Raw genomic sequence first — 14856 nt, 5'->3', positions numbered from 1 at the left:
GCCTTGATTGAAGATGGTAGGTTTGGAGAACTGAAAGTTAAAATTATACTCCGAGAAGGGACTAAATTGCCATCTTTTCGGATCATGATCCTTTTTGCTTGAGTGACGTTTTGTCCTTTAAGTTCTTGAACTATTTCATCTTCGGGGACGTTCAATAAATCCCATTCAGTGATCACTCCCTTTGAAGAATTAAGGGTGGTGTGTTGTGTGATTTTAACTGGGATTCCACTCAAGGATGTCAGACGTAGTAGTAGCTCAGAGTGTCTAGAATTGGTGGTCTCTATTAACAAATCTCCGGATTGGAGACGTTTCACCATTTTTGGTGAAACGTCTTCAATCCGGAAGCTCATTCCAGAAAACATCCCTGAGGGGGTTCAGGATTTGTAGTTTCACTAATAAGTCCAATCCATGGTTTAACTTATGTCTAAAACCACCAGTGCTTATTTACATATTGGGAGTTTGCTAAAAGAAAACTAAAGAAATATTAGCAAGCAACGTTTTTTGTGTATGGTGAGTACAGTTGTAAAACTACTATATTGCCTGGTCCACCACCGCGAAGGAGACTGAGCACTAGTATCGTATGGTTTTTAATGAACAAGGAGCCAGTTTGCAAATCTCACAGTGGACCAGAATTTATAGTTTCACTGCTGGGTAAGCAACATTTTTTTTTTTTTTTTTTTTTTTTTAACAGTAATCTCGGACACTGAATGTTAATGGGAATGGTAACACTAATATCGTGTATGGCTTTAAAAGACTAGAGATACTTGTCATACTCTAATTTCTGTAGATTTCAATTTTATCGAAATACACTGATCCAGGGTGGACTGGCGAAGGTGGATGAACAGTGATTGCCATGGGACCAGCAGCAAATCTGAGTCATGACTACTAGTCTTTGACTAGTAGTCATGACATGAAGCGTGATTTAGATGGGATCAAAATTGTTGAGAGCCACCAGGAATAAAATTTCCTAGTTCAGTCCTGTTGTCTGGTCAAAGCAATTTAGCAGATCACAACAAGAAGGTCCAAAGATGGGTAACTTGCCTTGTGAGATCGGAAAAAGTGCATTCATATGAGGAAAGACTTTGAATATGTGGGTTGCACAGCTTGGAAACTAGGCACCTTAGAGGAGACTTGATTGAGCTGTTTAAGGCTGTGAGAGGCAAAAGTAAAATGAATGAGGATGAAATTTTCACAGTTGCAAATTATTCTAGAAACTAGGCACCTTAGAGGAGACTTGATTGAGCTGTTTAAGGCTGTGAGAGACAAAAGTAAAATGAATGAGGATGAAATTTTCACAGTTGCAAATTATTCTAGAACTAGAGGCCGTAAATTCAAGTTATGGGCTTAGAATTTTAGACTGGATTGCAGGAAGTCTTTTTTTTTTTTTTTTTTTTTTAGGCAGTGAGTTTATAAATTACTGGAATAAGTTATCTACATGGGTGGTAGAGGCTGACAGTTTGGGGAAATTCAAAGGTCAGCTGGATAGCTAACTATGGGAGGAGGGAAATGCATAAGTTGTCCATTTATTTTTCTTTTATTAATTTTAATTTTTTTATTATTATTATTTTACTCTTTCTTTCATTTTTTTTTTTTTTTTTTTTGGCCGGTGCATCATAAGCCTTAGGCTTCCTTGCACCATATGGCTATTACTAATACTAAGTAGTAAGAAAAGCCATATGAGTACTTTTCAGACTTAACAAAATTGAAAAGTACAAAAAGCGATCACTAGTGACATTAACTCATATTCAGATCCGGTTCATGCTCCAAAAGTTTTGAAAGAAGACATTGATGAACTCAAGAAAGAGTACTTCTGAATTGCAAACTTTTATAAAAGCAATCCTAAACAGGCCAAGCAAGCTGATATTTCCTGGCATGTATCCTCACTTGTGTAAAAAGCTGTTCATGTTTTTCTCTTCTAGCTTGAGAGCAATTTTGTTTCTTTTAAATGTTATGCCAACATTTGAAAATCCACAGCTGTTCAGTCTAACATGCCAAACATCCATTTACTGAGATCATTGTTCTTGCTGTGTTGAACGTTATGTGCAAATTTATTTTACAAACAGTTTTCAAATCTTCCACTTCCATTTTGGAATTTGATTCCATAGTTGACTAAATCAGGATTATTCTGACTTAGTCATAGGCATTTCTGTTGCCAAAGTTGTGGAGAGTCTGAGACAGGAGGAGGAGGAGATTCTTTTCTTTTGTTCAGTGAGGAAGAATTTTATTGCAGCATGTAACTATGAACTATGTAGTAGAGAAGTTTCCCTTGTATAAATGCCAAAGTAGCACAAATTTCATCAGTTGGTAGTACATCACTTTCAAATTTTAAGTTTTTTTGTGGGCAAGTTTCCAGTAATTCTTGGTGTCATTAATGTTAAATAAATGAACCAGTAGGTTCTTGTAGCATCAGTTCTGTCAATTTCAATGTAAAAAACCTATCAGATGCTATTATGAAAGAATTCTTGGAAGAGTTGATGTAAATCAGTCCTTGGTTGGGGAAATGACGAATGCACAAGGAAGCTTAGAATACAACAGATTATAATACAACAGGCTAAATATTCTCTTTCCCAATGAGAGAGAATATTTCAGGTTAGAAAAACAAAAACTGAGTTCAAATCTTCTTTATCTGCTAAAGCATTTGGAAATGCTTTTGACAGCTGGGCCATTGCTATGAACAAAAACTTTGAGTCAGCATTTCTGAAGACGGCAAAGTATGTAACTGTCTTCCTTGAAGCAAAAGCAGTTCGTGTATAATAGAACAGCAAAAGAAATCTACAGACAGAAAAATGCTATATATTTGCTAATGTTTACAAACATACTGGTAAACAGTTTCTATGACTGTTTTAATATGAAATGAGTATTTTGCCATGAAATTTAATTTGTAGTGTAAGTGTGGACTTCACAAAACTACCTGCTTTTTCCAAAAAATCGTCTATTTTCCTCTTACTTATAAATGCCTAATCTGCAGTTTTTTGAAAGTCAAAAGTCAGCTGTACTTTTGGTTCTAGAGTAGTGTTTCTCAACTTGGGGGTTGTGACTCACTAATTGGCTGCAGCACTTTTGATGAAGCACAATGATTGCACTAAAAGTAAAACAATGTGCATTGATGGATAAATAATTGGTAATTATATTTCCTAATGAAATATTGATTGAAGGAAATACTATAAATTCTTCACTGTCTGTAAATAACTTTTAAAAATGGATTGTAGGTTTTTTTTTTATATTTGCATGTGTGCTTTTATATATGTCAATGAGCCAAAACATTATGCCCAGCAAGTTGTTATGCAGATCGAAGCAACTGAAGGTGAACTACGCTGTGTGCGTGGGTCGCGACATGGTATAAAAAACACCTGATATTGAGCTCTGTTAATCAGTGTTACTCTTGTTCTTCATATAGGAAAGGCAGCAGACTTAAGCGAGTTTGACAAAGGCCAAATTGTAATGACCAGACAACTGGGTCAGAGCATATCCGAAACTGCACAGCTGGTGGGATGCTCACGGTCAGCCCTGGTTAGTACCTACCGAAAGTGGTCCGAGGAGGGGAAACCCACGAACCCTCCAGCGAGGTGTTGGACGACCAGGATAATGCACCATGCCACATGGCCCAAATTGTTCGAGAGTGGTTCACCGGAACATGAGGAAGACCTTTCCAGGTATTGCCCTGGCCTCCAAATTCCCCAAACATCAATCCCATCGAGCATCTGTGGTTTGTGTTGGAACAGCAGCTCCAATCTGCGGCGTCTCAACCTTACAGGAGTTAAAGGATGTGCTAGTTACATGTTGGTACCAGATACCACAAGACACATTTAGAAATCTTGTAGGGTGCATGCCTCACCGGGTACGAGCTGTTTTGGCTGCACATGGAGGACCAGCATCATATTAGGTAGGTTGTCATAATGTTTTGGCTCATCGGTGTGTGTGTGTGTGTGTGTGTGTGTGTGTGTGTGTTGTGTGTGTGTGTGTGTGTGCTGGGATTTTATAGGATATATTTATATATTTTAAATTACTTAATGACATTGTTTTGATACTTAGATTAGAACAGACTAAAAATTGAGTGTAGCTTGAAGGATTGCAACACAACTGAAATATATTTTTGATCTTATTTTAGGAAGAGGGTACATCATAGCTTATGATAGTTTATTGTTATAAGTTTTTATTAACTTAAACCTCTTTGCTTTAATAGTATTTATATATTATTTATATTATTTTTTTTGCTCATGAAATAATTGATTATTTTGCCTTTAATAGTATTTATTAGTATGAATCAGAGCTGTAATGCTCAATATGTTCTACGTTGATATCAATATTTGTAAAATAATAAGAGACGTTTACCTCGATATAATACATAGGACACTTCCGTATGATACTCTCCAGCAATTAAAATTAAAAAATTTGTGTAAGATAAAAAGAAATGTAAAACGAATGTAAGATTTGCGATTTTTTTCATTTTAATTGCTGGAGAGTATCATACGGAAGTGTCCTACGTATTATATCGAGGTAAACTTCTCTTATTATTTTACAAATATTAATAGTATTTATATATTATTTCTATTATTTTTTAGCTCATGAAATAAGTTGATTATTTTGTAAAACAGGACCAAGAAGATGATGATAGTGCAGTGAAGTCAACGGTTCATTCAGTAGCTTCTGATGGGCCTCATTCAAGAAGAGGTATGTGCTATTAGTATTAAGGAGAAGAGGCTTAGTTTTTATATAAAAGTGAGACCTAATTCAGACTACTAAAAAAAAAAAAAAAAAAAAAATCAAGTGTTCCACAGATTGATTGTTACTGTATATCACCACTTGGTTCATGATGAAAAATTTGAGTTCAGATAATGCTCTGGGAATCAAAAAATACTGCCATTTAAATTTTTTTCATGTTAACCATTATATAATTTAGTAAAAATAATCATAGTAGCTTATACAGTAAACCCTCGATTTAACAGACTAAAAGGGGAGAAGGGGTATCCGGTAATGCTGAAAGTCCGTTAAATCGAATGTGACCTTTGGGCATTTTTTATTGTTGTTAATGTAAAAAAAAAAAAAAAAACCTTTAATGCAATATACAGTACTGTACAATATAAAATTATAATAAAGAATATGTAATATTCTGTTGTAAATATAAAATGTTGCAATTTGGCCTTTGATTTATGGATATCAGAAACTTTTTTACGCCGTAAATTTCACAAACACATGCTATTGAGACATCTTGTTCTAATTTCTCATTTAAGTTCACACACTTTCTTGTAACTCCTCTATCACTTGATGCCATTCTAAATTGTAAAGATTGCAAAATTATTTAATAAATAAAGTGACAATTCAGAAATCACAGAAACACTCTGTATACAACCTGACTGCACGATAGCTTGAAGCAGACTGAGACCAAAACAAAGCAAGTCAATAGACCTGCAGTTTAGTGTCCCGAGTCACGTTCAGCTCACAAGTCACCGCCTGCTCTTATCTGTTATCTTTAATCTGGGAAAACAGCTATTTGAACACGTTTTCAGAAAGAATAAAAAAAAACAATTTTCTGAATTTGATTATAAAAATAAAAGTAGGCAATTATCAAAAAAGTAATGGAAATAGGTAATTATTATTAATTTTTAATTAATAACACTGAAGTTTTGTATAACCTAAAAAAAAATATGATCAAGATTAATATGTACATTACTGTATTATTATTTGTTTGGTCTGTTAAATCGAGGGTTTACTGTATTGTAAACTAGAGCTTAGCAAAAGGTAATTGACCTCAGTAACTTATTTATTTTCATAAAGAATAGACTAATGTTAGAGAATAGACTAGGTGGCTTTAAGGACATGTGAAGCAAGCAGCCAACTGTTATCTTATGCTTGCTCAATCAGTAATTCCTTGAAGTTCAAGATGGTCTTGAGCTCATTATCTGGCTTGTATCCATTAAAAAAGTCTCTTCTGCATTGACCCTAACACATGTTCTATCAAAAATTTGCAATATTAAATATTCTGAAATGAATTATAGCCTGGTGTTTCTTTGCTTCAGAATAATGATATACTTAATGCTATTCACATGGCCTTTTCTTTCACAAGGCTATATTATAATTGTAGATAGATTTATGGACTGAATTAAGAATAAATAACATTAGCATTTGTGGTCGGGAAGATTATTATACCTGATAATAATGGACTTCAGGTGCTTTCTCATTTGTACCAGAATAGGTAACATTGTACTCCATGTAATAAATGAGTCACAGCAGTACAGCTTTTTTATATTTTCAACATATTCTGGGATTAGCAGTCAAGTGATTTAAGTATGACCAACACTATAGTTATCTAAGCATAACTGTAGTGGGTTTATTAATTGTTCGGGCAATTCCAGTATAATGTAGCAAAAAAATTAAAATAGCTATTATAGTAACATCAGTGCAAATTTTGTATTTCTTTATTGTAATTTTTACTTTCATGCCTCATTCATTGATTGTGTCTCATTATTGGGAATATAAAGTAATTTACATGTCCACTTGCAGGAAAACAAACTATAAAAAATTATATTGAAAATAATAATAATAATTAAAATAATGAAAAACAAAACAATTGAATTTATATTACAGAGCTCTTTTTCCCCCTTTTTTTTTTTTTCTCTCTCTCCCCTTTTTCCAAAAGATATTGCATGGTGTACAAAGTATACTACTCACCTGTCTGTTCGGTTTGACATGTAAAGTGCACAAAAGTTTGGTTTGTCACAAAAATTAAAAACTGTGAATAATTAAACAAGTACATATATAAGGCCTATGAATTTTTATACATAAGGTACACCCAAGTTAAACAAGTATTGTGTGGTACCTTGATGATTTGTTGAATTGAAAAATATATATTTTTCATGATTAGAACCTTTATGGGGACTGTAGCAGAGTGGTGAATTTAAAAGTAATGTTAAGTATGCTGCATGTTTTAATCCACATTATATCACAAAATATGGTAACATGCTTGCAAAGTCCTCTGTTCCATATGACCATACCAAAATATAAAAGAAAATTTATTATTTGTTTTATAATGTAAGAATAATGATTGGCAATTTCAAGATGCAAAATTAAATTTTAAACTATTTCTGAAATTTGCGAAAAAATCGAATGCTTATTAGTTTTCATGGTTCCAGATTAATTTAGTAATATATTTTTATAGCATTGGTTCTCTTGTCAGTGAAAATTCAGTATTTTGTTGGCAACTTCATCCCTAGTTATCTGAAAAACATGAGCATTAAGAAGTGTCTAGATAATTTTTTTCATTATATGTGCTCAGTTGGAATGTTTCTTTTCTCTCCCCCCCCCCCCTCACACACACAGAAATTCTCAAGAGTTGGGTTTTCCAGTTTTCGCACAAGTATGCAGGCATAACTTCAGTGTCACATAGGCACAGGTCAAATTAAAAATGAAAAAATTACTAGTACCTTACCAAAATATATCTTAATACTTTATAAATATTTAAATATTTTAATACTTTATTTTATAAAAATTTAACTATCTTAATATTTTGCAAAAATGTAAGTATTTGAAAAACAGTCAAGAATCCCATGTCTATTTAGGCATGCTGCAAGCATTGCTCTCATTTTTGGCCACATGTATATGGTATACACACTTTTATTCTTCTTCCAAACTCATTAAAAATTGCTTACTAATATTATACTGTTCTTTTGTTTTATTATCTAAATAAGAATATAATAAAATAACTATAAAATGCTTCTTCTCATGAGTGGTTTGTAGAATCAAATGAAGAAACTTTTTTTATTCAAATCTGTCATTCCTTAGAATTAGAATTTCATTTAGAAAGCAGATATTGATAGTGATACCATAATAATATTCATATCATAATCATAATAGCTAGAAACACATTCACTATTTAGCACTTTTTAAAAAAAATTTTAAGTATGTAATTGATCTGATTATTAATTTCATAAATATATGTATAAAAAAAGTGTTGTAAAATTTTAGTAGAATGAGAGATGCTAGGGTTTTGCCAATATCGAGGAAATCTGTACTGTTTTGCAAATTTTATCAGGAGTTTTGAGAGATATGCATTTGAACTACCATGATTTATTTTCATCTGATAAAACAGGTCAAAAACTTGCACATCTATGTATAACCTATCAAAGGCTTCTTTTTCTTCTTAATTGTTTGAGATTTGATGAACTAAATGATTGAGAAGAGAGAGAGAAAAATCTTCTCCAGTACATCAGCTATTCAATAAAATTGTTGAAAATTGCTTGGCAATGTTTATTCCAGCAGAAATTGTTGCAAACAGTGCATGATTAGTTGGCTTTTGTAGGTGCTGTTATTTCAGAATCTATATGACAAATAAGCCTAATAATATGGCATAACAAATTTTTGCTATGTTTATATTTATTTAATGAAAATATCAGATAAACATGCTCCTTTAACTTTTCATAGTGTGACAATTCTGCCATATTTTGCACACAAGTACTTTGGGGATTAAAATCTTTCCTTTTCAAACACTTAGAAAGAGAATAGAGAAATAAATTTATCAATTAATCAAAACGCTTCAGAACTTAAGGAATATATTTATTTACTCAAAACAACAATTTTTTTTTTAATGGTAGCATGGATTAACCTTAAGTATAAATTTCCAATTTCTTTTCTTGCTTTGACATTTTAGTTGGTCCCGTGTGCCAAGCGATTGTGACTGAGCAATTTCTCTGTGCTTAAAGTGCGATTTTCCAAAAAGTGATCCATAGTTCTTTTACGTTCCTGTCCTTAAAAAATTTATTTATTTAATAACAGCTCTTATTAAATAAGAGCTGTTATTAAACAGGAGAAGAAGATGGAAGTGGTGGAGATGAGGATGCTAAGATGGATGTGTGGTGTGACGAGGAAGGACAGGTTAAGAAATGACTACATTAGAGGTACAGTTAAGGTGGGCCTCTGAGTAAAAAAATACAGGAATCTAGGTTGAGGTGGCTTGGTCATGTGGAACGAAGAAGTGAGGAGTATGTAGGGAAGAGGTGTGAAAAGCTGTAGGTGATAAGGAAGAGGGGGAGATCTAAGCTGAGATGGAAGGACAAGGTTGGCAGAGGATTTGAAAGAGAGAGGATGGAGGAGAGAGGAAGCCCTGGTGGTTAGAAAGGAATGGAGGAAGAGAATTAAGGAAGGGAATGCCGACCCCATATGAACGTGGGAAGAAGGCGAGGACAAAGAAGAAGAAGAATAACAGCTCTTATTGAAAAAAGTACTTTACAGAGCAAGAAAGGAAAGCCACCTTTCTTTATTTCTTATATAATTATTACTAACACCTACTACTTCTCACTTGGTCACACCAGGCACTGCACCTGCCTCCCTGTGGCGGGGCCAGAAACCTTGGCAGAACAGTTAATCTGCCAAGGGCCAAAAAGAGCAATTATGGAACACAATAAGTTTCCTCCTGTAGAGCCGACAAGCTCTCGGCCAGACATAGAAAATGAACATGACATGTCTGAACCCAAGAGGTTTAAGACCAACTCCTCAGACAGATTTTCCTGCATTTCTCATAATGCACTCTCTTACAGATCAGCCTCTTGCCAAATTGTCTCCATTTCTTATCCAGAAACACCTCAAAAGTCTTGCAGGATCTCCTAAAACAGTCAAGCGGCTGCAATCAGGTGAGCTACAAATAGAAACAATCAGCAGGAAACATTTGGAGTAACTACTGAAAGTTACAAATTTTGCTGGAATTTCAGTAAAAGTTTCTCCCCATGGTACCCTAAACACATCTAAGGGTGTTATATCCAGCTGGGACCTATTGAATGTCTCGAAGGAGATAAGTCAAGAACTTCAGGAGCAAAATGTAATTGCAGTAAAAAGAATCATGATTAAAAAGGACAATACACTCGCACCTACAAAGAATATTATACTCACTTTTAATATCCCAAACTACCTTCTTCCAGCAGGTTATCTTCTTTGCCGCATTCGACCCTACATACCTAATCCATTGAGATGTTATTAGTGCCAAAAATATGGCCACTCTCAGATGGCATGTAGAGGAAACCCAGTTTGTCCCAACTGTGGGTCCTCCGATCACACTCAAAGTGATTGTTCGGCAACAGAAATGACCTGCCCTAACTGCAAAGGTAGCCATCCTGCTTATTCTAGGACATGCAACAAATCGAAAACTGAAAAGAAAATTGTAAAATACAAGATTTAAAATAAAGTAAGCTTTCAAGAAGCAAGGAAATTAATTGCTTCCAGTATTTCTAAACATACATACTCCATTGTGGCACAAAAATATCAATCAGTGGCTACCCAAACTGATGTCACAGTCCCTCCAACACTTCAATCTCTGACTGGGCTTGGACTGTTCTCTCTCAGCAACGGTCCAATATCCTCAAGCACTTGAACCAGGCAAGCAATACTGCTCTTACAGTACCTGCGAAATCTCCTCCTCCTCCAGTGATTGATGCTACATCAAATAACCGAGGCTCAAACATAAAAAAGAATATTCAGGACACATCCATAGATACAATTAACTCATCCAGACAGGAAGACCCAATCTTAGAGATATATGCAGAAGTAGATATGGACACTAGTCGGCCATTCTTCTCCAAAAAAAGAAAAACCGAAGCCTGAACACCATAAACCAGTCACATCAAAAAAACAGTCAAATACAGCTTCTTCTACTAAACACCAATAATGCCTTATATTCTACAATGGAATTGTACAGGATTTCGTAGCAACCGTAACAATATTCAAAATTTAATTATCCGCTACTCGCCAGTTGGTTTTTGTCTACAGGAAACATATCTAACTCCTCAGATTTCTACTACCATAAATAACTATTATATCTATTGACAAGATCATAATACTTCAAATGCTGCCCGTAGAGGTGTGGCTATCTTGGTTAGCTCAAAGATCCCAACCAAGCAGATTGTTCTACAAACTGAAACTGAAATTGAAGTTATTGCCGTACGTTTGATAGCCCAGATTGCGTTAACACTAGTATCAATCTATCTCCCACCAAGACATACCTTCTCTTACCAAGATCTTGAAAACCTGCTAATACTGTTACCTTCACCTGTCTATCTCTTGGGGGATTTCAATAGCCACCACCCCTTATGGGGATCAACTAAATTATATAGGCATGGTTGACTAATTGAAACATTTCTGGATAAGCAAAACCTTACCGTTCTTAATACAGGTCTACCCACTCACATACAATTACCAACTGGACAAACGTCTGAAATCGATCTCTTGATATGCTCCCCGATTCTGTTTTCAATTATGGAATGGTCTGTTATGGACAGCCCCATGTGCAGTGACCATTTTCCGATTATTTGTGATCTGCTCATTGCAGATCACTGGGATAGACAAATTAACTGAGAAAAAGCACTTTAAAGACAAAATTGATTTATTCCTTTTTAATATGGAAATAGGAATATGAAGAATATGGCAGATTGTCTGAACATTTAAGCATTAGTAATGACTAACAAATAATTGCCTCCTTCAGTATTGTTGAAAACAGCAAAAGGCTGTTTAGAGACTCCACTAATAACACTGGTCCAAGAAGAGCAGTGTTCAGTTATAACCACCCTATGACATTTCAGTCTTGATCTGCTGTAAGGTATTGCCTGTGCATGCATCCAGATCCGGAGCTGTCTCTAGGAGATTACAAATTTAAGGAGATGAAAAAAAAATCCTCTTAAATATACAATGTGTGAACAGAAAATCTGAGGATTGGAGTGATATTCGAGAAATAATGAAGCTTGCTAGCTATTTGGATGGAGCACATTTTAAGTAGCCTTCTTGACATTATAAACATCAATTCCACTGCTGCAACTTCTGAAAGCATTCTTTGGGAATTGCTGATATTTCCTGTATCACGTACAAGTAATTTCCTCAGTCTGAAAATCGGTAAACGTTCATTGGAGCTTTAAGCTTGAATTAAACACACACACACACACACACACACACACACACACACACACACACACACACACACACACACACACACACACACACACACACACACAGTGAGTAAATCCACAGTGATAGAATACTTCAAGAAATTCTTGAATGGAAAGCTCCAAGTGTGCAGTTTTGGAAATGTCCTCGACAGCCAAGTCAGAAGTGACACCTGATTATGACTGCTTTCTTAAAGCAGCATAATCAGGTGATGGCTAATAGATAATCCAAATAGAAACCAGATAGAAAAATGCTAGGTAAGTTAATGTTTAAAAGCATATCTTATTAGTAAACAATCCTCTGGCTGTATTTTAATATAAAATGTATATTTTGTCAGTGAACTTTAATTTCTAGTGCAGCATGGACTTAAAAAAATCTCCTGTTTTCTTCACACCTACAAATACCTAATCTGCAGCTTTTTCAGAAGTCAAAATTTGACAGCTGTGATTGTGGTTAATTTTTTCTGATGTTAGCTTGAGGCAGGGATCAGCAACCTTTTTCCATTTTTCATATAATTAAAAAAAAAAAAAAAAAAAAAAGAATCCGAAGAGCCATACTTAAGCTCAAGCTGGGAAGAGGGGGGGAAGGTGGAGTTTTTAAGAAATGGAATAGAGTGGGAAGGTGTTTTACTAAAAAAATATATTTTTTGAAATATTATTTATTAATACTGAAAAAACGTAACAAATGTCCAATTAGGTTCAAATTAATGTGACTTGCTGCTGAACTTCTTGAGAGAGTCTCCGGCATCAGACGAGTATGTTGTAATTTTCATCTTTATGCATGCCGAGAGACTCATTGTTCAGATGGTTTCTCGATTTATTTTTTTTAATATAGTTCATGCTCAAAAATATTTACTTGCAGAAATATGTCGATTGTCGTACATGTGGCTAAAAGTTAGAGCTGCAGTTACATGTTCAAAGAGCCGCAGGTTACCAGCCCCTGGCTTAGGGGTATCAGTTGAATTTCTTTCTGATATACTAAAAAATGCATTTGTTTTACATTATACATCTAGTGGGTCTCAACAAAGAAGCATTGCCCAGTCATTAAATGATTTAACAAGTTTGAGATGATAGGAATTATCCATAGTTCTCTTTTCTTTTTTTTTTTTTTTTTTTTGTCAGGAAGATATTCCTTTTATGACTTTTTGTACTCAAGTATCTGCCTAATTTACATATCATTGGACTTCCTTTCCTTTCTTAAATTAGGTTAGTGGATGCATTTCTGGAGTTTATTGTAAGTTTTAATACCATCTCCATAATTTTTATTGTCAGACTTTCTCCCCTTTCATTGGTCAACCTGAGTGGTCTGCTGTGGTCCTGTTTGTTCCTAGTGTAGATCAGGAAGGATCATGGAATGAAGGATTTCCCATCTGAAAAACCAGCATGTCTGAACCATGGACAAGAATATCCTGCTTAGTCCCAACCATGTCTTAGATAGAATGAAGAAAAAGAAATTAAGAAACAAAAATAAAAAAAAGGCCAAAACACAAGAAAACTGTTGCAGCGGTTATAGTAACAGGAAACCATATTCATCAGTGGTGGCAAAGATTTGCATTCTCTGTAATGCAATCAGTCAGCATGATAATCTCCAAATCAGTCTTTTGATAAAAATGTGGTTTCTTTTGAGTACACAGCAGTTTAACAAAACAGATAAAGCAGCAGTTACCATTAGTTACCTTTAGTACCTCCAAAAGCTCCACCATTGCCAAAGAGAAATATCAAGGAGCATTTGCCATTAAATCTTCATTATTCAGGAAGAAATGGAGGTAGAATTGACCGGCAGTTGATGCCTCCATTTTGGAAATTTTTGTAGAACAAGATTTTTGGCCATCTAGCCTTTCTAAAGGAAGGCAAATCCTGACTCCAAAAAAAAAAAAAAAAAAAAAACTAAACTTCCATCTTCTTGGATGTAGAGTGTATGTAGGTTTTAAAAAATTTAAATAACGGTTAAATTTCTTCACTGGAACTTCGATGTATTTAGACAAGGCCTTGAAGACATTAAGAACCTTCTGGCGCCTCCATAGCCAGGTGGGAAGGAGCAGCAGTGCGTAGCACACGCTTCTGATTAGACCGGGGTTCGAGCTCGCCGCCACCAAATACTGAAGATGCAGAAAGGTCAGGGAATGACCACCGCATATCCCTGAGCAATATGGCCTTAGTTGCTAATGCTCCTAAAAAAACAAACAACAAACATTAAAAACCTTCAACAACATAAGCATGAATCAGTTTGCTTGTGCATACAAGAAATGTATTTAAAGACTAATAATAACCATGTATTATGGAAACGTGCCAAATGATAGAATAGTTGAGGGATAATGTGGATAGCTCTTTTTTTAATGAAAACCTCAAACACAAAAGGTATTGGCACTAAGTTCCAATACCTTTTGTACAGCCACTCCCCGACTTATGTAAGGGTTGTGTTCCGTGGAACTCTACATAAGTTGGGATTTCCCTAAATGCGTATGCAGCACTTGCAAATTTGATTGAAGCAAAAAAGAAATCGTCGACGAGCATGTAAATAGAATTTTTAATTAAATTTTTTTATCTCCTGCACGGTAAAAATTACAAAAGAGTACAAAATTACAAAAATTTCAAAATTATAAAATTACAAAAAGAGAGAGGAGACAGGCATAATTCAGCAAGTTTTATCTTTTGAGCATCATTGCCAGAATCAACATCTCCAGCTGATAACTATGCCACTGCAGAGGTTGAAGGTTGTGGAAATTTAAAGAGTTTTTTTTCCAACACATCACAAAATTTCTCTGCAGCTGCAGAATCGGCACTGGCGACTTCACCGCACGCTTCAATGTTTTGGAAACCAGCGCAATGCTTGAACCTATTAAACCACCCGTTGCTTGCCACGAACTTGGCTTGGGGTTCGCCATATTTATCTGTAATATGTTCATAAATACTTCTTGCTTTGCTTGATTGGCCATTG

The 14856-nt window shown here is 34.8% G+C and overlaps 1 protein-coding gene across 1 annotated transcript in view; it reads left to right on the top strand.

Moving 5' to 3' along the window:
• The window catches only part of LOC150090874 (uncharacterized), a 628907-nt gene that overhangs the window by 323230 nt on the left and 290821 nt on the right, over positions 1-14856 (top strand). The window contains exon 12 of the mRNA XM_090375379.1: positions 4596-4671. Coding sequence (XP_090231505.1) covers positions 4596-4671 — 76 coding nt within the window. The remainder of the gene's footprint in view (positions 1-4595; positions 4672-14856) is intronic.

This window comes from Mastigoproctus giganteus, chromosome 1 (genome assembly GCF_048544385.1).
Source record: "Mastigoproctus giganteus isolate SK-2022 chromosome 1, ASM4854438v1, whole genome shotgun sequence".
Classification (NCBI taxonomy): domain Eukaryota; kingdom Metazoa; phylum Arthropoda; class Arachnida; order Uropygi; family Thelyphonidae; genus Mastigoproctus; species Mastigoproctus giganteus.
Note: the sequence above shows the minus strand (reverse complement) of the source record. Positions and strands in the feature narration are given on the sequence as shown.